Below are 22,890 nucleotides of genomic sequence, written 5' to 3'. Positions count from 1 at the left end.
AAAATCAAGAATTCATTGTTTTGAAGCATTTCTAACCACAAAGCACAGCTAGAATAAAGTTCTAACAGGAAAAATCACCCACTCTCTGAGTGTATGCCCCCTCACAAGGCTGGTCACCTCTCTGAAATTCAAACCACCCAGCCTTTGACTTTAGCTCCAGCACTCAGAAGGTGGTGAGATGAAAAGCACTGCAGTTAGAACCAAACTGAAGTCCCTGCCACTACAAGCATATAGTGTGATACTACATCTGCTGTTTCAGTGTGCTCATCATAGGTGAAAAATCTGCTGAAACTAAGTTCTGCTGTGGAGTAGAAGTATTTCCATGCCTCATTTTTCTGTTACATCAGAAAATATCAGCTCGGCTGCATTGCTGTTGAACACCTTGCATCTGGACATAAATGCCTGATGCACCTGCACAGCAACATTTTGTTCCTATCTTGGTGACCTGCCTTAGGTCCACTTGGGCTCTGACAAAGGCAGAGCCCTCAGCAATGGGCCCTGAGTGCAACATCAGTGCTCAGTGTCAGCTGAGCCTCGTGGACCCTGGCCAGTGCCAGACATGGCATTATGACTGTTTGAAAAGGAGCCAGGGTAACTGTTTTTGAGAGGGAGACACACAATTAACAAGGGTGACTTTATTTCCCTTGTTAAACCAGAATCCCTTTCTGACCTTTCTCAGATATTTGAAGACTGTTCCACATGTTTTTGAGGCTTTTTTTTCCAAGTTAGCAGCAGAGGGGGGCAAGGAGTGTCATGTCTCAAATGAGAGGATGTTGAGATGCTCTGCAACTACGTAAAAAAGTTTGTTGTGCCAATGGCATTCTGCAAGGTTAAAAAAAAAAAAAAAAGCTGGCAAAATAGCTGGACCTCAAACACTCAGTGAAAGGACTGGCCAAGGAAAAACATCTTCCCATTCACCTGACAGCAGCTCAGAGGGATTTCCTGAAAATCTTGAGAAAACAGACTTTTAGGGGATTTCTGTGTTTCTGCATCTGGCTGGATGTTGAGCTCTCAGCAGAAAGCTTAGAAGGGGAAGAGAGAACCTTGCTTTTCCCCAGTTCCCTCATATCCAAGGGTGGAAAAGCAGTAGGGGAAGTGCAGTCAGAGGTGGCTGACATCTCCCAGTCAGATTTTACCGGGGAGGCTGTGTGTGTTGTGTGCGTCAGCATGACATCATGCAGCAGAGAGGTGAATCACAGCAGGTAAAGTAGTGTGGCAATACAGTTCCTGACATTTGAGCAGCTTCTTTTTTAGAGCTGGTGCCATTTGGTTTCCATAGCAATGCACTGCACTGTGCAGAAATCCCCTCAGCGTGTGCGTAGGACAGATACGTGAACCCTAATCCCAACCTCTGCTAGTCCTGTGCCAGCTGTGTGAGTGCTGCACAGTGCTGCTGAGCAGCAGGCTCCTAAGGGCATACTCATGTTCTGCAGCATCTGAATGCTCCCTGCTAATGCTGCACGGCTCTTTACCTTTAGTTAGGCAACCTTCCCCCTTTTCTACTCTCTGCTTGTTTCTTGCCATCAAGCATTCATATAAGAATATATAGTTTTAAGGTCTGAAAAGACAAGGCAAGCTTCTTCAGAGTTATACCTCCTTTGAAATACTTTTATATTCTCACTGTGCACTTTCATGTCAACTCCCCCATACTATACAGGAATTGTGATAGCCTTTTTTACATCTGTTGTCTCTCTTTAATGTGACAAACTGTGACTCAACGCAAAACAAGAAATTGCTCTGATGGGAAAAATCTTTGAGTTTAATGCAGAGGAAACCAACAAAAATCTAATCAACGGATTTCAGAGGAAACTCTAGGCTGTTCAATTAAACTGCAATTAGCTTAATTAACTGAGTAGTATGGAATACTTTGCTCTGGAATTGTTTTTTAACAATATTTTGAGTAACTTGTCTCTGAAATTCTACATGTTGGCATCTGAATCAGTACATGGGTTATTATTGCCATTATTCATTTTAACAGAGGTAAAAATGCAGACCAGTTTCACTGCTAGGTTTGCTTCCTGCCTCTGCATGACTCTTACAGAAACAGAAAGAACTGCTAGCTAAGAAATCATCTGCTTTTGTTCTTCTCTGATGGACTGTACCATGAATGGATAACATACAGCAAATACTGGCACAGCTTCTACTTGTAAACTAAACAACAAAAATGCAATTCATAGGATTATGTAGATGGTAGGATTAAAGTCTTCTCTGGAGGACTGTCATGACAGCTGTGAAACAGCAAATGAAGAACTCCCAGCACTGGTAAGTGCACCTTACAAAAATCTGTAGTGCTTAAACTATCCTTCACTAAACATTCCTTCTTCATCTTTCCCACATCCCACCAATTGCAAAGGTGCCAGCCCTGTGCATCTAAAATTACATAGAGCTCTGTTACCGGAATAATAATAAACGTTATTCTCTGGATTAATCATTCACATTTTCCAAACTTTGTTCTACCACTACGAAGGAGTCAGGAAAAAAGCCAAAGTAGAGGTGTATGTCTTAAGCTATTTTGCTCTTATCATCTGTCATGAGCAGAATATTCTGTCCTAGCAGACTTAGAGCATGAACAAGAGCAACCAGCTTCACTAGAGAGTGCTCTGCTGTTTTTTGAATGTGACTCAGAATTGCAAAGCAACTTGGCTTACTTTGGCAAAAGGAGTTCGGTTGGTTGATGAGACATCATGTGTTCAAAGCTGATGAAATGGGTTTTCATTTTTATCACAAGAATCAACTTTTTTCACGTTAATTAACCTTCCTGTAGTAACAATACAACAATGCTGTATCCCTTCCAGAGACCCAGAAGTGTCTTTTATGTTCAACTTCTTTCTGGAAACAGTTTATATCATAGTTTTCTTGATCTTAAAACACGTTAACCATGACCTTTCTGTTACAGTACTGAAATCCAGAGTTGCTTCTCCTTCTAGCTTGTTTATGAAGTGTAAAAATTTTCCTTTTGAAACCAGAAACAAAACTATAAATTTTGGAAGCATTTTTCTGAATGGAACACTGGCTTCAAAAGAAATGCATCAGAAGTACTCACGCGAGTGCCATGATCCCGTAAGGCCACGAGCGGATTTCCAGCCTCTTTGGACTTTTAATCTCATCTGATGTCAACACCATCCCGCTGTCTGACTCCTGGAGAGCAAAAAGAGGAGAACATCAGCAGAGTGTCAACATGGAGGACTCTGAAATTAGAAGTTGTATACCCAGGGGAGAGTGTGGGGAAATCAAGCTAAACCAGAACTGAAGTCAGTGGAGAAGGAAAGACAAGGAGTAGAAACAGCAAATTCTAGCTCTTTCATTTTGTGACGATACAGCTTTTGGCCCAGAACTTCACCTCATAAAATCGTCTCCAGTTACAAAGCAGACAGAACAAGGGCAGGAGAATCCAATTTCTCCTTCATTGTGGCCTGCAGAGGTTGGAGCTTCCTGTCCACGTGGTTATCAGGGAGGTACTAACAGGAAGGTGACCACCTGTAGATGTGATACTGCAGTGTTATATGGTGATTTTTGTGTGCTCGAACTATTGTAGGAGCTACCAGCTTCTCTGCGTATTTGTAAGATCACAGGCATTGTCAGGGAGAGCTGGACAGCAGCCATCAACCTGCAAGGCACATGTTTGCATCAAAACTTCCAGTTGCGTGCTATCTAGTGACATGCTTAACACAGAGATATGTCCAGTTGGTATAGGAAATTAAGTCCATTCTTCTGAATTTTCTCTTATCAGGGCCACTATTATCAGTTTTCAGCCAGCTGGTCCTGATTATGCAGCTATTTAGCCTGGATTTCTCTCTGTCTTTTATCTTTATTATTTCCCCTTAAAATAACATGCTCTAGAAATAATTTATCTCAGTGTTCCTTTTCAATTTTCTTACAGAGAAATTGTAAAAAAAAATAATCTTACCAAGATACTACATAAAATCAACAGAATGGCAGGAAGGTGTGGTAGAGATTTAGAGTTCCTGGGCAACTTTTTCAAATAATGACCTAATCAGCATTAATGCCTTGGTATTTAAGATAATTGTAGTAATCCAAGTGCATTTACTTAGTCCAAAAGTAGACCATACCATAATTTTCTTCAGAAGATTCGCAATGATATCTCACATTCACTTCCAATCTGTTAGTGTATTACCCTTTTTTTTTAAAAAAAACTTTTCTCCCTCCTTGTAAGGAGTTGCTTTAAAATGCCATGAAGAAAGAACATTTAGGAAAGTAACACTTGTGCTGGCAGCAAAAATCTCTTACTGACACCAGCTCTATCTACTGAATGTCTCCACATGATTCTAAGGAACAAATCTTTATCTGTCAGAAGGAGGTGCAGGAACCAGAGGAAATTCTAAGCCCCTAATCCCTGAAGAGGCACTGATAAAGGCACAGAAATTACATTCAGCAGAATGCTAGGGAATAATGAGCATCAACTCTGTGCTCCCAAGGGAGCACTAACTGGGGGTGCTGGGCTGTCCCCAGCAGCAGGTAGCTGCTCACATTCTTCTTTTCTCTTCCTGCTCCTGAAGGTGCATGCCTTCTTCCATTTCTACCCAACTTCTTCTTTCTACTTGCTTCAAACATGCATTACAAACGTCTCTCTTCAGTGCACAGGATCTGTCACTGAGGCAAGTGGGATGCGCTGCAGCCGATTATTACCTGAGTAAATTTATGAGTTTTGTTTTGTTTTCTTTGTTTAAATAAGAAAGTAAAAAAATAGAAAAAACCTCCATCCCAGAACCTTAATTTCAGGGGAAGCCAACAAGCCAAGCAACAAATTCTGCAACAAAACAAGCCTTTGTTTTCCACTGGAGTGAAAATGAAACCTTTCAACACCCTCCCACATGCAGAACCACTAAGCTATCAATAAAAATGCCCACCTAGATCGGGGAACTTGCAAGGTAAAGCCCTTTGAATCAAGGAAAGCCAGTATTTGAATCTTGGTCAGGTTCCTCCTGAACTGACCCCCTCACCATCCAGCTGTTGCCTGGTTCAGCCAGCCAGAATCCCCTGGGGACATTTTCTTCAAAGGCTCAGTTTCAGTAAGCTGCCATTTTCTTGCGGGGAAAAAACCAAACCAATATTGAGATATGCTCCTGTCTGGCTGTAACATAAAGCTCTGCAGCCTGACCAACATCAGTCTACTCACACAGGAGCTTCTCTTCAAATTATTTGTCAAAGTAAGTGCAGGTTCCTCTGCTGTCACACAGCCCTGTGTGTGAGATGCTTGGGCCAAATATTCCTCTCCATTTAAAACCTTTTTTCTGACCACAGAGATTTCAAACACTCTGATAACCGTTTGGTGTTGGTGCCAAGCAGTCAGTGTTCCTCGTGGAGAAGGACACAGTCACCCCGCTCACCTCATGCATCACCTTCTCCTTTCCCACTGAAACTTCATCAAACGTCTTCACACTCAGAGGGCGCCTTTTGCTGCCGCTGCTGGAAGATAGGAAGTTGAAGGGCGACATGAGGCCCAGGCAGGTGCTGGTAGCTCAGCTAGTAGCCCTGACACAGCTCCATTCCCATCCCAGTCTTTCTTTGCCATCTCCTGTAACTAACAAACAACGCTCTGACAAATATTTTTGTCCAACTCACTTAGAACTGCCACACTGTGAGAACAACCCAGCTACATCAGATCTCCCTCTCCTTCACACCCGTGCTCAGACATGTATTTTTCTTACCCAGTTTCCACTGCACTCCAGCGATTAACACAGTTGTTCAAATTTTCCTCCACTGGGCAAGTTTTGGAGTTAGGCTCTCCATCAGGACACAAGGTAATGTTCAGTGGGATATAGTCTTTACCATCCTATAAAATAATTAGCATAAGAGAACACAAAGCTGGTAAATGCTGTTTTACACTCCATCTCAGATGTTAAAAGTTACCATATTATACAGGGCTTCACAATGGGAAAGGACTATTTTTTAATTTAGTTGTATATTTCTGCAGAGCACTCTTTAATGTTCATCATAACACACAGAAGTTAGAATGTGCAGCTTTATACAACACTTACTGTGTGGAGGGCTTTGTATGAGGAAAATTATTCACTGCATAATCTATGACATAAAAAGATTGAAAACTCTCTAACTTCCCAGTGGTCATCAGCAGTTTGGTCTGTTTTCTCTTCCAGGCACCTGTCCGAGCTATTGCCCCACCAGTTCTCACTGCACTCACAGCTGTTGTAGACATCCCTCACACATGGCATGGCAGAGCCAGGCGCACAGAGGGGTCAGTGGGTGTGCAGCCAGCAGCTGGCTCTGCTGCCTTTCACAGCAGTGCCCTTGGTGAGTTTGCTGCAATTTCCTTGTGATCACTGCTGCATTCCAGATGCTTGTCTGTTCTGCCCCGGTGAAAGGGAATGGAATTTCACTGATTTACCCTTCCTCAAAGCAATACCCTGCACTGTCATTGTGCTGGGAATTTCAAGGGGCCAGTATTAGGGACACAAAAATCCAAAGTTAAGAATTTTAGAGGAGCGAGGAAGCAGCAGGAAGTCACAAAGTCCTTATGGCTGATACAATTTAACAGAATTTGGAATTGGTTAAATAATACAGTTAAGTAATATTGCCTACTTGGAGACTTTTTGCATATTATCAGCTTAAGGAGTTGCAGCTTAGGAAGAGGCAGTCCTTCAAAAAGCCTGGAAGGATTTTATTCCTCGTTCTTACAAGAAATTGGTGCCACAAGTTTAATGGAATTCAGTTCACATATTAATAAGGTCCGCATTGTCATTTACATCACTGCAGAAATCATCAGAAATTGCCAAGCCCTAAAACTATTTGTCCAAATTTTCCTTTGCTTTTGAACCATTTTAGTGCCCTATTCCCTTATCATGATTTTATATCTCCCTAATTTACTTCACTTTCAGCACAAAGCTCACAAGCTCTTCATATTGCAAACTGGGCCCTCTTCAACTTGGCCTCACTAAATTTATTTACAAACAGGAAAGAGCTGGAGGAGAGTTGTAAATTGACAATTACGTAGTGGATCAGGTTGATTTCACTGAGGAAGGAAAGTGGTTAACTATTATGAAACTAATAATTATGTAATTGACTTTCTGAGATTCACACTGTATCCTTTTAAAGCTCCTAAGAGCGCTGATGAACATAAGCTCAGAATTTGAGAGAGACAGTTCAGCCCAACTAGCAATTTACTATATTGAAATCTAATTAAAATTGTTTGTGAGGTAAAGCACCAGTGTTCCTCTAAGGGGCAAATGAGCCAATATTTAAATTAATGTACTGCAAGTTTCTCTTATTAGATATGGATGAACTCCTAGTTTTGAAATACAACCCCTTTTGAATCATTAACATTTTCTTTACCCATTTCAGCAGCCATTTTCCTTGTGAGCTTTGTTATGAAATCAAATCTAATATTGCTGCTTAGCACAGCCTTTACTTGTGAACAGGCACATCCACATCCGCACGCACACACATTTGTATAGGTCCATGTTCACTGCAGAAATATTTGTGTTGCTGTACCTGCTGTACATTGGCCTGAAGAAGGTCTCCTAAGCGCTCTACAAGCTCAGTGAAGGTGGGTCTCTCTGTGGGCACTCCATGCCAGCAGTCCAGCATTGTTTGGTAGCTAGATAAAAACCACAGGTATTGAAAAAATAGAATGACACAATCTTTGTATCCAAACTGCTTTTTTTCTGCTACTGAATGTTTTGGTCCTCACTCGGGTAGTTTGGGATTAAGATGTGCTCAAATCTCCATGTGCTGAAATTCTACTCCAGTTCCACATGGAACATTTTTTAATCTATCTGTTGTTTCAAAAAAGCCTGTGGGCTTTTCATTCTCACCTAGCTTTAGACTGATTTGACTGACAGGCCCTACTGATGTTGCTGAAATAAGTCATAGCTATGGATGCCAGCACACAACAGTTTTCTGAGTTTACATTCACGAACTACAACAAACTTAGGGAGATCTGTTCATCTTCTTGTTGGCAGAGGTTGAGCTGACTTGGCCTTTCACTAGCATTCATCTGTTATCAGGAGATCCAACATATGCTCAACTACGATGTTTACTGAAAACAAAATGCAAAATACAGCCATCATCTGAGAAGGTCTCCTTCCTCCTCCAGACTTATTATAATCTCCTTTGTGATACTTAAATGACGTGCAGCATTTCTCAATACAAAGCCAGGAGCTCTTACACTTCTGGAGTAGAATATTCTGGTGACCTCATCCGGGTTCCTTCCTTGAGCCGTCGGCAGAAGTCCTCGTCTATCTGCACTCCGGGGTATGGAGAGGCACCTGGTGGGAAATGTAAGGGGGTGCTCAGTGAATGAAACACGAGTTGGTGGCATCCGCTGAGAAATGAGATCGTCTGGAGTCTTGTAGTGAAAGAGGCTGGAGCAAAGAAGGGGTTGTAACCACTGTCTAAATGTTTCAGTTGGTGACCCATTACAGACTCACTCCTTCTTTTTAGAGGTTTCAGTCACACAGTCTGCCCTGAATCTGTAATATAGGGTGGATCACTCCAAGGTAAAACATGACAGAAGAGAAATAAACGTTTTTAGTTTGAGATTTCAGATGACCTCTTGGTAAGGGATTTCTAGTTCATGCAGTTATGTATGGTTTTCTAGGGAGACTGATTTCATTTATCTTCAGAGGAAAATGCATTAATTGAATGTACTGTTCTCTGCAACCAATTAGAGAAAAAGGGCTTATCAGAACTTGTGATCATTGTTTTATAACACCTACACTTTACAATGCACCACAAATAGGAGGAGCAGACATATAATTTGTGGAAGTACCCTGGCATCTGAGTAATCTGAACCACATAGGTAAAATTCAAGAGATGTCTGTACTGAAGTTTGAAAAATTACTTAACCTATTGGAGACAAACCTGAAAGATCTGTAATGTTTTCTTCCCTTTCTTCTCAGCAAAAGCTCTACCTGTAGTTCAGCCCTTGTCTTTCTCATTTTGGCATCTTACAGGCAGGATGGTGAATTTGGAAGAAACTTTAATCAACTCTTAGCAAAGAGGATTGAATACAATCTGGATCTGCATCCAGCCCTCAAGGAATCTGTATATCATTTACTGTCTACAGCATTCCTATGTATTTATTTCCTGTAATTTCTCCCCTAGTTTGGAAACATCACCAAGTGCTTTGCTCTTGGAGGTACCACAAGCAGAGCAGAAATCTTTTGGAGGAAAGCAGAGAAGAGCATGCCAGAATGTGACTATTCCTAGAATTATTCTATTCTGTGAACCTGATCACTCAATCTGCCACTATGCAGGGATCGAAGTCCAGGGCACTCCATAAGAGGGCAGCTCAACACAGCAAATAGGCTCTGATGGCATTCAAAATTTGGAGGCACAGAACATTCCTTGATGTGCAAGTATCAGATCACAGCGTCAACAGTGTTCCCTAAAGCTATTTCTGCTTTGCATCTTGATTTTCCTTCCTAATTTTGTCTTTGTTCTGTCATTATGATCATAATAACTTGCTAATGTAATGTTCAGCTCACATGGCATCACTCATTGGTCAAAGATCTCTAAACAAGCTTCCATCAGCTCTCATAATCTCTCCAATTAAGCGGACAGATAGGCATTATGGCACAGTTTATCCACAGTTAAACTAAGAAAATGGCATGGATAGGTATAGGGTCTGGAAGCACTGACGGTTGTCCAACCTACTAAACTGCCACTTGTACATCTCCTGACCTATCCATAGCTTGTCTTTATATAGGTCGACTGGGACTGAGACCTTGAACACAAGGCAGTGGAACTGAGTGAGGAAGGATGGAGAATTCCATCTGATCTGTCATAGAATCATAGAGTAGCTCACATTGGGAAAGATCTTAAAGATCATCAAGTCCAACTGCAACCAAACCATACTACCCTAACAACCCTCCGCTAAATGATGTCCCTGAGCACCACATCCAAATGGATTTTAAACACATTCAGGGATGGTGACTCAGCCACCTCCCTGGGCAGCCTATTCCAGTGCTTAACAACCCTTTCTGTAAAGAAGTGTTTCCTGATATCCAACCTAAACTTACCCTGGCACAACTTGAGGCCATTTCTCCTCGTCCTGTCACCAGTGAGAAGAGACCAACTTCACTCTCACTACAATCACCTTTCAGTTATTGGAAGAGAGCAATAAGGTCTCCCCTCAGCCTCCTCTTCCCCAGCCTGAACAGCCCCAGTTCCTTCAGTAAATCAAGTAAGTCAGTCAATTTGAGTTACCTATTCATGATTACATCACTGATCAAAGCAACTGCACTATTTTGGTGAGACCAAGTACAGGGAATGCAATGGTAAACTGCCTTGAATTATGACTGCAAAATGTTTTGTTAGTTTATATTTTGACCACTGCTGGACTCCTACTAGCTGAAGGCAGTCCAGATCTCAAAAGTAGGGAAATCTCCCTTTCCACTACCATTATACTTCATCTAGACTACCACAGAACTTGGATGTGGGATGCTGAGACAGCTTAGGAGAAATGTAGGCTGAGGCGTATGGTGTAAGGTCTAAACATTACGTTTTCCTTGGGGGAAATCTGTTTCAAAATGCTCAAAGAAGTGGCATGCATTTGATATAGTAGCACTCTTTTGATCTTGGTTTTATTTTAGTAGGATAATAAGATGCTGATGTTATACAACCAGGCCCTACTTGTTTACATAATTACATTTGATTACCTTTTGAACAGTGCACATTTAAATTCCAAGGGACATTGCCATTCTGTAAATGCCTTCAGGATCTATTAGGAATCGCTGGCTCAACCTGAGTGAGGTGTGCTGACTCCATTTACATAATGCAGAGCTCAATGCAAACCCAGCCCCAGATTAAAATACACGGTCTTTCCAGTTCTGATTTCCCTGCATGCCACCAAAACAGACCCAGTCTGCCAGCCTGTCAAGAGGAAGCCTATCATGCGTCATTCAGCTGCTGACCCTGGCAGGACCCACGTCCAAACCAACTCTGCATTTTGCTAGTCAGAAGCTGTATTTTTTTCAAGGGTGCTAAGTCTGTGGGACCCTGTAAAAAGCAGCAGTTGTAAGTGGGAGCTAAAGCATGCCCTGTAGCAATGACAAATAACTTTCCTTTCCCTGGCTCTCAAATATCTGTAAAACTTTTATGTAAGAGAGTTCAATCAGTGACACAAATCCTTAATTAAATATTTATCGTGTGAGCTGCAGATGTGAGTGGTGCCAAACCACAGGCATGCTTGGATGATCTGAATGAAAACCCTCTTAAGAGAAAATGACTTGGTTTTGAGTCTGTGCCATGGACTGAGGAAAGCAGTTTGGATCCACGTCACAGGGAGGCAGCAGCTCTACGAATGGCAGCCCTTGGAAGCAGCTGGTAGATCTCCTTACATTCAGAACAGGACACTCTGTTGTCCCAACTAAGCACATTCATTAAGCAAACAGGCTATCTAAGATGAAAAGAAAGCAGATATATGTGCTTTTTTTTTCTTTTTTTTTTTTTTTTTCCCCAAGTAGTTAAATGAATTTCAGTGAAAAAACTGTGATTTCTATTAGTCTGATATTGAAGGCCAAATGACCCAAAGTTGACACCTGTAAAATGCTGTCTTTGCCATTCAGCAGTGTGCAGTCCACTTGGTTCCTTGGAGATGCACAATGGAGAGACCACCCCCTGTGTGTGCCTCTGTGTGCTGATGCTGATGCATCTCCTGCAACCCTCAAACCAGGTTAAAACTGGGGCATTGCCAGCGCTTCTGGAGTTTCATCTTTCTGTGGTGTTTCACACACAGCATCATCCTGTTACAGAGCCCTGGAAGTGTTACACCAGAGTAACAAAGCTGTAAATAAAAAGAGCTAGGCTGGGGGAAAGCAACACCTGCCACTTGCTTTAACCACCTGAGTGTGAACTTCCTTTTGCAAGGTGATATAAAATAGAGAAAAGTCCAAATCAAAGATTTTGACTGAAATCAGGTTGTGTTCTTTGCAAACAACCCTGAATAAATTTTGAGTTACAAACACCTCTGGACTTTGCATCCAGATCTGGACTTGGCATCTTCAGCCTAATCATTGATTGCAACTGATCCATGGACCAAAGATAGTAGGATATTACAGTTTGCTTTCAAATTCAGAAGCTTAAGTTGACAATTCTGCTTGTTTTCTTTTGTCTGCAAATGCTGATTAAGAAGGCAGAGCTGACATTCCTAAATTCCCTCAGGAAAACAAGACTCGCTACTCTGTAAAGAGAATTTGAGAGCAGCAAAATCCAACTCCCTGTAAGACCGCTTGTCTACATTTCTGGGCTTTATCTGCTGGACAGTAACCAGGTCTCAGTGAAGCTGAAACTTCTAACAGCATCAGAAGATTAAATCTATATAAAGAACAGTATTGCTATCCCTTCAAAAATTTTGTGGCTTGCAAATGATATGGGCAGAAATGTATGCATTCTACCTGCTTGCTGCCAAAATGATTTAAGCAGAGCCTAGCACTGGTTCTCACGTCAACCTGCTGGCAGCTGTTGCCAGTTCATTTTTCTTACTTAAAATCTTAGTTTTTGTGGGAAAGATAATAGACTGAGATAAAATGCAATGTGGGCAAACTCCTCCTGGTTTCCTGGTCTGCCACGAGCAACATCAGACCACTGTGTCAGCAGCAGTGCAATCCTCTGCAACCTCTGGGCTGTGTGGTTTCCTAACGCAGAGAGCTTAAGGGAAAATACAGTTTGATGGGGAAAGTTCCTCAGTGCTCTCAAAGAAATATTTCATTCTTGAGTATTTGAGGCTTGTGTTATCTCTGTGCTCTGTTGGTTACAGTTATTACAGATGTCAAGTCCAGGATTTTAGATTTTGTTTGGTTCCTGCCCCTGCTCCCCTGTATGCGCTGCTTTCATGCACTTCGCCAGATGGAGTTTTTGTTGACTTTATTTTACACCAGATACACTGTACAATTGTACTAACTGAAACAGAAACATGACATCACATTATTATCTTTTGTCAGAAGTTCCTCATAGTAACCATAGAATCATCAGCTGGGAGGAAAAAAAACATTCTTACCTAGAGAAAATATTTCCCATAGCAGAACTCCAAAAGACCATACATCACTCTGTGTTGTGTAAATCTTATCAAAAATTGCTTCTGGAGCCATCCATTTGAGTGGAAGTCTTGCCTACAAAGGCAAAAGACACAACACATTGCCAGAACTGCTGTTAACAATCTGCAAAGTCCTAGGAGAATAAAGGTCTGAGAGTAGCATTTTAGGTTTTTTCCACTTACATCTCCTTTCCGAACATAGTCAGGGTCTTTGTAAATGTCCCTGGCTAGCCCAAAGTCACAGATCTTCACCACATTGTTCTCAGAAAGAAGGATGTTCCTTGCTGCCAAGTCCCGATGGATGCACTGGGAGGGAATGAAGAGAAGCAACATCAGGGGGTCTGCCTGGACAGCGGGTCACGGCTAGGGCTGAAAGCATGAGACCTCCTTTGGAGATGGACAGATAAAGGTGTTTTTGTTGTGAGAAGTTAAAGAGAGGGAGAAAATAACTTGAGGAACAAACTAAGTATTGCAGTTCATCTTCAGGTTTTTTCTGTATGAAAAGATGTTCATAGTAATGATGAGACTAAGGGAGTGCAATTTTCCAGTTAATTATTGTTTGGCAAATTCGGGAGAGATCAAAAAGCAGCAGGAGCTGCACTTGCAAATGCAGTCCTATGAGCATGTGTGAGAACAGGGTCATTTCACATAGGCAATTGCTGCTCATGTAATTTCTGTGTGTGTACCCATGTAGCTTTGTGCTAAGTCCAAGCTCTCAATTTTGTTCACACTTTGGTATGTGTAATACATATAAAAACGAAGTCTTTCCACAGTTACAAATGTACTTTCTTTTCCTATCAAAAGATGTGCTAGCTTTGCTGATAGTCTCCATCATAACTGACATGCTAAACAAACAGCTGTGTAGTCCCTCCCCCTTATTCAGCAGCACTTTTCTGGCCACACCAGAACCCTTCCCCATAAACTTTCTGCATCTGTTTGAGTCAGTTCTGTGAATGGCCTCACAGTCTGTAGTCACACCTTCCTAGCCCAGAACAGGACAGATGTTCCTTCAGAGCTCCTTCAGTGCTACTCACTGCTTAACCACTAGAGCTAAGGTGATCTCCAGCACTACTACAAAATCAAATAACAGATTACACAGGCTCAAGCTATTTGGGTTTCTTCATGTCAGATACCCATGATGTTTGAATGAACTCACTTTTCTGGAGGCAAGAAATTCCATCCCTTTTGCCACTTGGAAGCTGTAACAAATCAGGTCCTCCAAAGTCAGTGGCCGCTTGTACAGATCTTCAGCATCTAGGAGAGATCACAGACAGAGCAGAACACTAGAGCAGCAGTCCCAGAGCTTTTGGGCACTGGTGTTGCTGCCACACTGATGATCCCAGTACTGCATCTGAGGATGTTAGGTTCACAAGCTGTCTAAAATGCTATTACTTCACCAAAGTCACAGTTCTAGCTTGGGAATCACTGACCTAGAGCTAGACCGGATGGCTAAAAGAGTTCAATCCAACATTTATTCACATCATTTAGTTATGGGGAAAACAATATCTGGGGATAAAAGAGAGGGGAACTATTTATAGTGTGTGAAGAGACTGGGGACAGATTGGCCCTAACAAATCTTCTGGTAAAACGCTGCTGTTACTCCTACACAGCAGGAGCAGCTTTTGTATACATATGCTATTGCAGATCTCTTTTTGTGAGAAAGTTGGAGCGGGGCATAGGCAGGAGAAAGAATCTGCGGTCAATGAAGCACATCATGCAGTGTAAGGGCTTGTAAAGTGTGCAGCGGTGTGTGTGGCACTGACCAAGCAACACAAAAATAGCTAACAGAAATCTTCACAATGAAAGACGTGGGATTAGGTGGGTTTCTTTTACCTTCTTCATCCTCTTCAGAGTCACTGTAACTCTTATCTTCAATAAATCCTGAGCTGGCAGAGCTCCCAGTGCTGGCTACACTCTCAAGGCGTCTCTTGATCAGCTCTGTCAAATCGCTGCTGGACTCATCCAGGCTTTTCTCTGCTTGGCCAGAGTTCTCCTGGGACTAGAAATGGTATAAAACTGATTTTAGCACTTGAAGATGTCATAACTCAGTATTGACAGTTGTGCAATGGAATGACATACAGAGAGGAGAAAAGGTCCCCTGGAGATACACTCAAACCATGTTTGAAAGGATGTTCCCTGCTTCCTATTTATTAATACACCTTACTCCCATTTATCAATATTGCACCATGAAAGTTAGGTAGAAGCAGGCTAGATGAGACTAAGGGATGAGCAGAGAGACTGTAACTCTGAAGAGGCTCCAGTTCTTGCAGGGCTTGGTGTAGAGAGCCCCGAGGCACTATGTTTTCATGACAGGAAAGTAGCCCCATCCTCTCCTCATTGCTGATTTCTGACTTTCTGTGTCTTCCCTTGTATCACAGCCCAATCTATGCTAGCACAAATGTTTGTGTGGATGGACACAACCCTTTGGAAACACAACCATCATTTGCTTTACTGCAGACTGTGTTTGCCTGCTGCACAGGCTCTTGGATTGGCACAGAAGGGAGAGTGCAGGAGATGGGAACGAGCATATGGCAGAGAAGGTGGCCTAGTTTTGATAACTGGGGGCTACCAAACACAAATCCCTAAATTAGGCTTATGTTGTTCACACCAGTTTTTGTGACCTCCTTGTGCTGGGAAGTGTATCACAAGAAGTTCCCTTTCTGTCTCAAATGCACTAGTATTTGGGTATTTCCAGCTATTTCTTTAGTAGTTATTCAGAGGAAGAGGATGGCAGTGAGGTCCAAGGAAGACCATGTCTTTTTGTTGCTCATATGAATTGAAGCGTGGTGTGAAAGCAGCCTACGTAAATATCAAACCCCCTGTGTTAACACAGAAAAAACTGAACTTGAGGTCAGTGTTTTTTAATTCTTTGGCTTATGAATGTAATTCCTTTACCTTGTATGCAATGAAATCTCCTCGTTTTCCTCGTAGATAATTGGACAGATTTCCATATTTACAATATTCTACTATGACCATTAAAGGACCTAAAGAGACAATGAAAGTCAAATGAGTTCTGAAGCACTGCATAGCACTTAATGTTACCTTACCCTCACAAATCCTCTTCTAAATAGGTAAATACTATCATTCCTGTTAAATAGGTGAGGAATTCAGGAAACAGAGAAGTGACACTCCAGAAGCACGTAATCAACAGTAGATACAGAAAGGAGGAAATACAGAACTGATTCTTTTCTCCATTTGATGATAAACATTGGTATTTATGAACACTGGCAAAGTGAAATTCAGAATTATAAAGAAGAATATGCACTCCTCTATGTTGTTATGATTGTTTATTCTATTCACAGAATCATAGCATCCTCTGTCTTTGCAATTGCTTGTTTTGGGTGGAGCTGATGCCTGTGGAGGCAATGAAAGTGTGCTGGATCCCTGTCAGATCCTATTGACCAGAGCTGTAACCTTCTCAGCACAGCGTCTGCACGAGCACAGCCAGCCTCAGCTCAGGGTGGTTCTGCTGCCGAGCACACAGCTTGCCCCACTTGGAGTGCTGGGGGCTGGCAGAGCAAGGAGATCTTAGGGGGATGTTTCTCTGGAGAACCCAGGGTCAAATGCTCTCATGGATGCCCCAGGCAAATGTGGATTCAAGCACAGCTTTGTAGCTCCTGTTACTGATTTATGCACGGCTCTGATAGGTTTCCTAGCCGTGACTTCTCTGTATTTTATTTCTTCACTGTAAAGCATACACTGTGCATTAATTCTAAGTGCTCAGCATCAGACGCTCAGCCAAAGTGTTAAAATTTGTTAGCTGTTATATTGCTGAAATAATGTATGTGCATACTTAATATCAGTCTTCATTAGAAGTGTCACTGTATGGTTATATAAAACCTAACAAGGAAGGAAAAAACACCATATTCTGCAATGGCATTTTAATAGTAACTCCTATCTCAGCATCAGTCTTGAGAGCTCACAGCTATTTTTCTTCAGTCTGCAGTTGCACTGGGAAACTGAGGGGCTCCTAGGAGAAAAAGCTCCTCAGAGGATGGACAGTCACAGTGCAGGACCAGTTACTGCAGTGTATTTTTCTAGGCAGATGGAACTCTGTGGCTGAAGCAGTTAACAACTACTGACCTTCTAGCAAGGCTGCCATGTTGTAGGCACCTGTTTGTTAGGCCACAACTTCTCCACTCACAATCCCAGCTACCTAGCCAAGCTTCTTATGTGTCTGAATACAAACTTTTGGGGGTTTGCATGCTCCAAGAATCCCTGTGAGCTCCCCATTCCTGGCTCCCAGATTGCAGCAGGCTGCTACATACTGATTGCTCCCTTCAAGCTGGGAGGATCTTGCTGGGTGGGAGATTTCTCTTATCCTAACAAATCCACCTGGCTGAAATCTTATTTTCCCCATTTAAATGGACAACTCCACGTTCTTTGCGAAAATGATAGTTTCAGAGTCCCAGATAACAACAGATGTGCAGATGTGCACCATCTCTCTCACTCTTTCCCCTTCATTTGTTTTACTCTGGTTTCTTTGTCCTTAGCTGTCTTAAATATCCCCTGGGGACTGTTCTGAAGGTTCATTGTAAGCCGTTAAAAGGCATCTTTTAGAGTTGACACACTGAAGTTAAAGCACAGTGTAGTAAGAGATACAGATGCTTTGTAGGGCAGCATGGGAAGGGAAGGGATGCTTTAGTGACAAAGGTCTAAGATTTATGGAATCTTTTCTTTAAGTCTGCACTTCCCAATAGATTTTTGCATGATGTACAGCAAGTCATGTCAGCTCAGCCCCTTGGAAGTCCATACTGCTGCTCCATTCAGCTTTGGACTGCCTAAGGCTTCCTGCATGCTATGCAAGGAATGAAACTCCTAGCAGGACTGAATCACTTGGGAAGAGGAAGCCTCCAGTACCTTTTAGCCTGGCGCATTATCCCGAGAAGACAGGGAAGAAGAGGGAGAAGAAGGGGACAAGCACCTTTGAAATGATATATGGTGTTCATGTGGAAGACTAAGGAACTGAACTTCAATGAAGGATCCCATCTCTCTGCAGTTCATATTCTCTTTTGCAAATGAGCTTACAAAGGAGAAAGAAAGAAAAGATAGAGAAGTGACACCTGTGGCTGGGGAAGAGTTTCAGAAGCCATTTATGTGATGTGGCCATATCTGCAGCAGTACAAGCACTCCTTGTGCTTCCATTAACAGTGCGTGCACGAGACTTGGGCACTGCACCACAGATACGTTGAAGTACCATCGTAACTGAGAAGGGCTTCTTCTTTGCTTCGTATTTAGTGAGCACTTCTTACCTCCAGCTTTGGTGCAAGCTCCCAGCAGGTTGACTACATTCAGATGGTGTCCTATGTGGATGAGGATCTTCAGTTCAGACATTAAAGCCTTGCATTCATTAGTAGTTGCACATTCTGCTTAAGATAAACAGGAAAAAATCATCTTTACACAGCAGGATATTTTCAACAGGACACAGCAAGATCCTGTTTATACTTGGAAACAAAAGCCACCCAGGTTACTTGCAGTATCTTTGCCTCTCAGACTCTCAAATAGATAATAATTCAGCTGCTTCATTGTTTCCTGATGACCTTTATGAAGTGGAATAACACTATCTTTTGAGTGACCCTTTCTTTCTCTAAAATGAGTTACAGAGGTTACTGTCCTGTAGGGGAACTTACCTAAATCAGATCCCAGAGAACCTTTGCAAGAACTGAATTTTGCAAGTTTAGTAGAGGAACAATCATTCTAAGCAGCAATAACAAGCAGAATAACGTACTTCTCTTTTGGTAGCAGTGATGTGCAGTTTAGCAGCACTTCTTTACAATACTTCTGAATATATTTCTCTGCAGTACTAAACATCACTCCAATGCATGTGTTGGAGAAACCCCCCACATCTGCAAGATGAGTCCCAAAAGCTATTGGAGAATGTACAGCATTAATAAATCTCAGTCCTGTGGGATATCGTCGACCTTAGAAATACACATTTGAGCCAAGCTGAGGGCATGAACCATGACCTCCACACTTCACGAGCACTGGTTAGCCTGCTGTACTGTACTTCATTCTCTTTCGCTGCCAAAGTTAAGACATTCTCAATCCTGAATGCTCTTCAGATGCTGACCTGTTTCCTCTGCCTTCTTTCCAAAACTGTCATGGTCAAAATACACTGTAAGAAAAAGGGGCTGCATCCTGTTTCCTCTGTTTTTGCCTTAGCAAAATCACGTAAGATTTAAAAATGAAAAAATAGTTACATAACAGATCACTTGGTGTAACAAATACAACTTCTTTATCTGTTGGTAGAATTCCCATAAACAAGTTTTCACCAAACTGTGCATCATAAAGAAGGAGTTATTCCAAGCCCCAGGTTTCTTCAGTCACTGGTGTCATGGATGTGTGGGGGGTGGCACCTCTCCTGATTTACACTAGCATGCCAGAACACACGCCTGGTGAAAGCTAAAGCAGCCTCTGAAATGCTTCAGATAATCTAGCACATGAACACGTAACCTTCAAACCAGAACAGACACTAGTCAGCTTCAAGGAAATGACAGATACACGAGAATTACAGTAATGCAAACTTCTCTAAAGCCTTCTTTTTTCTTTTTTTCCTTTTTCTTTTTTTGTTTTTCCCTGAATGGATTGATTTCAGCTAGAGAATCTGGTTTATTCAGGAACATGATGAATTATGGGCATGTTAGTTTGGGAATGCCAGGTTAGAGCTGGCTGACCCCCCTAGGGGAGAAAAAGGTAAAATTAGACAGAGAAACTGTCAGTTTTTGCTGAATATGTGTGGGCAGGGCGGAGCTGACATGAGGATCAGCTGGGAAGCACAGCATGGAAGTGAATGAAAGCCCAGAGCTATCTAGGGCAGTACGGATGGAGTGTGGCTAGATCAGTGGTTTCTAGGATACATAAGGAATGGGTGTGGAACAGAGGAAATGAGAACAAAAAATGATGATCTGAAGATCTAGAAAGTAATGCAGAGAAGAGAGAGCTGATGAGTCTGGCACTTGAGAGAGATGGGAAGTAGCAGAGCATCAGAAGCAGCTAGAAACAGAAGCCAAATGCTGTGATGAAAGATGTCCAGTTCATGGCATTGCAGGAGTTAATACAGCAGTAATACAGCCATGCAGCAGCAATGCTGAGCAATGTGGGCTGTGCAGATATCCAATGAGCACTGACTGCACCTTTGAAAAAATCCTACGTGAGCAGCCATAAAGCTGAAGCTCAAGAAGCCAATGTGCTGGCAGATGCATTTATTCATAAGCTGTCTGCAGAGGCTTTATATGTAAATGTAATTTGAAAGAATAGTCTCCAAGTTCATCCATTCCTCATTGCTGAATGGTAAAAGCTTTCCTTAATTTCTATAACTGCAAGCAAGTTGTCTCTAATTTACTCTCTTGGCACTGCTTTTTCTCAGCCCCTTGAAATGTTGTGCATCTGAAAGGCCTGTGATCGAAGGCTTAGATCCAATTCCAGACCATCTAGTGTAATTACATTCTGTAATCTGTTTCCCTTCTAACCTCACAGACCTGTAAGCTGCTGTTTTCCTCCACTAGGGATACCAGACTCTATCAGCAGCACAGCATGGAGCCCAGTTGTCATTTCCCACACGTTAACATCCACTCTGTAAGGACTAATTGCTCCCATATGGCAAACCCACTCCCTTCTGAACACAATGAACTTGAGACTTGTTTGGAGCTGAGAACTGGAAACCTTACTGCCCACGTGTTCCCTGAGGAGCCTCCTGAGTATCTCAGAGGGATATGTACCTTTGAGCATTTTTACGGCAACTGTTTTGCAGGTTGAAGATTTATCAATGCCAAAAGCAGACGCTTCCACCACCTTCCCAAAAGCACCGTGACCCAGTGTTTTACCTAGAGAAGCAAGAGTCAAGAATGAGCCAAAGGGGGCTTAAAACAGTCTGCATTGGGTAAGAGGGAATCATGCATTCTCAGCTGTGCAAGAAATACAAGGCTCCAGCACCCAGGCACAACGTAGACTGACAGCTGACAGAAGCCTGTATCACATATTTGCAGTATATGGATATAAACAGAATGATTTATATCCATATGACTTTAATGCAATACAGAATGTGATAGAACAGAGTAGAATAAATAAATCTGGATTCAGCTGAAGGCAAGGCTGTATATATATATATATGGCTTAAGGGTAAAAACAATACATACAGTCATCCTCAAGCCCTGGAAAATCAGGTTAAATGTGGAATTGTGGAACCCTGATCTCTCATGAATCACAGTCATAACGATGGCCTGCTAAGGCACTCAGACAGCCAGAACCCTTTGAACCTTTAGTTATTGACTTTTATTTGAAGTAAAATTTATATTAAATGGAATTTCAGGTGATGATCTTTCATAATTTCACATCCATTTGAATTTTCAGGCCCATACCACCTAGTGTGCTCTGAGGGCTCTGACCCGTAGTGCAGTAGGGTACACTGGGCATCGTGGTATGGCTCTTCCATTCTGCCAGTGTGAGCCCATGTCCCACCACCTTCTCTTTTTTTTCTTTTTTGGTCTGTCTTCCTCTTTCTTCTCCATTCTCCAGCATGATCACCATGAACACACACATACACACATATATTCCCTGCACTCACTGTTGCACACAGATGTTACTGTTTCTCTAAGCAAACACAGTCCACTTTTTACATTTCTTTGCTCTATCATCCATTGAGTTGAGTTCAGTTAAATTTGGTTTGTTTTTCTTGTAGTTCTTTACAGCTCAAAGCCAACTTTGAATAGTTGACAAATAATTGATTATTCTTCAAAAGAAAAATTCACTGTTAGACCGTAACCTTCCAGATTCACCCCTCTTTCCCTAGTCCTCTATAGGAGGGAAACCATGTTTTTGACAGGCACAGTACCTGCAGGTTCCTTCCCTTCCCTGTTAAGAGTTTGGTTTCACTTCTCCAAGGAACAGTAAGAGATGAAAACTGTTTTGAGAGACAACATCTTTGCTTTCCTTACCGAACTCCTTGTCTCACCTTGTTTAAGGGTGACAATGAATTCTGTGACTTGGTGCCAATTCTCACCAAAGGATGGGAGTATGCCAGCCCTAAATAGTAGGCTGATTCTTGGATTGTACAACAGGTCCACTGAAATTGAGAAGCATTAGAAACCATCATTCTTTATAATAATGATCAAGAACCACTCACCCAACCGCAGCCTGTCTCTTGGGAACTCCCATTTACTGCTGTCATAGGGAAGACGGTCACACTGCTCATCAAGAGGCATTTCCTCTGGATCCATTATAATTGACAGGTATCCTGTTTTAATATCTGTGGCATCAGGCTAAAAATTGGAAAAAATTATTCACAGTGTTTACTTTGCAACTCTAATGGGGGAGAACTGTCATTTGTAAGATGAAAAACAAGCTGGGGAGTTCCCTGTATTGCAGTCTTAGCTCTGAAATTTATTCCGAACCATAAATGCATCCCTTCAGTTTTTTGCCTCTCCTTTCCCCTTAGTTGGGAAATAAATGTTTATGCATGTCTGCCACTCATCAGAGTTGGGCAGACTCTTGGATTAATGTTGATAAACACTCTGAGGACACACTATTACTTTCTTCTGGCTGTATCTACTAAAATAAAGAAGCGCTTTTCTCTGTGATCTCCACGAGCTGCACTTGCTGGTGGCCTGCAGAGTGTTCTGCATGTTCTGCTCCATTTTCAGTTCAGCAACATTTTGTTTTGCAGACTTGATTCTGCACAGCTATCTGTTTCACAGCGATTGCTTTAGTCAGAATTTTAATTGCACATTTGATTAAATTAATTAATTTTTAATTTAAAGTCAGTTGAGATCTGGTGAACATAGTTACTCTTAATGCTGTTCGGTGAGAAATCGTGATTTGGTAGAACCTGTGAGCAGATTCACGTGGGTGTGAAATATAATAGCAAATTCCACAGCATTTGC

The 22,890-nt window shown here is 42.0% G+C and overlaps 1 protein-coding gene across 2 annotated transcripts in view; it reads right to left on the bottom strand.

The window, feature by feature from the left end:
* Window positions 1–22,890, bottom strand: part of LOC122183032 (vascular endothelial growth factor receptor kdr-like) — a 119,721-nt gene that overhangs the window by 9,889 nt on the left and 86,942 nt on the right. Inside the window, exons 17-29 of one of the 2 annotated variants that reach the window (XM_042876764.1) lie at window positions 22,134–22,269; window positions 20,731–20,835; window positions 18,265–18,381; window positions 15,908–15,996; window positions 14,846–15,011; window positions 14,169–14,266; window positions 13,196–13,318; window positions 12,977–13,088; window positions 8,144–8,243; window positions 7,468–7,573; window positions 5,670–5,794; window positions 5,349–5,427; window positions 3,044–3,138 (exon numbers count right to left, since the gene is read on the bottom strand). In XM_042876764.1, coding sequence (XP_042732698.1) covers window positions 3,044–3,138; window positions 5,349–5,427; window positions 5,670–5,794; window positions 7,468–7,573; window positions 8,144–8,243; window positions 12,977–13,088; window positions 13,196–13,318; window positions 14,169–14,266; window positions 14,846–15,011; window positions 15,908–15,996; window positions 18,265–18,381; window positions 20,731–20,835; window positions 22,134–22,269 — 1,451 coding nt within the window. The remainder of the gene's footprint in view (window positions 1–3,043; window positions 3,139–5,348; window positions 5,428–5,669; window positions 5,795–7,467; window positions 7,574–8,143; window positions 8,244–12,976; window positions 13,089–13,195; window positions 13,319–14,168; window positions 14,267–14,845; window positions 15,012–15,907; window positions 15,997–18,264; window positions 18,382–20,730; window positions 20,836–22,133; window positions 22,270–22,890) is intronic. The other variant, XM_042876765.1, reaches the window with a different exon arrangement.

Source organism: Lagopus leucura, unplaced genomic scaffold, assembly GCF_019238085.1.
Source record: "Lagopus leucura isolate 7727_CA_CO unplaced genomic scaffold, USGS_WTPT01 Super-Scaffold_100016, whole genome shotgun sequence".
NCBI lineage: Eukaryota > Metazoa > Chordata > Aves > Galliformes > Phasianidae > Lagopus > Lagopus leucura.
The sequence above is the reverse complement of the archived record's forward strand: the minus strand, read 5'-3'. Positions and strand labels throughout refer to the sequence as shown.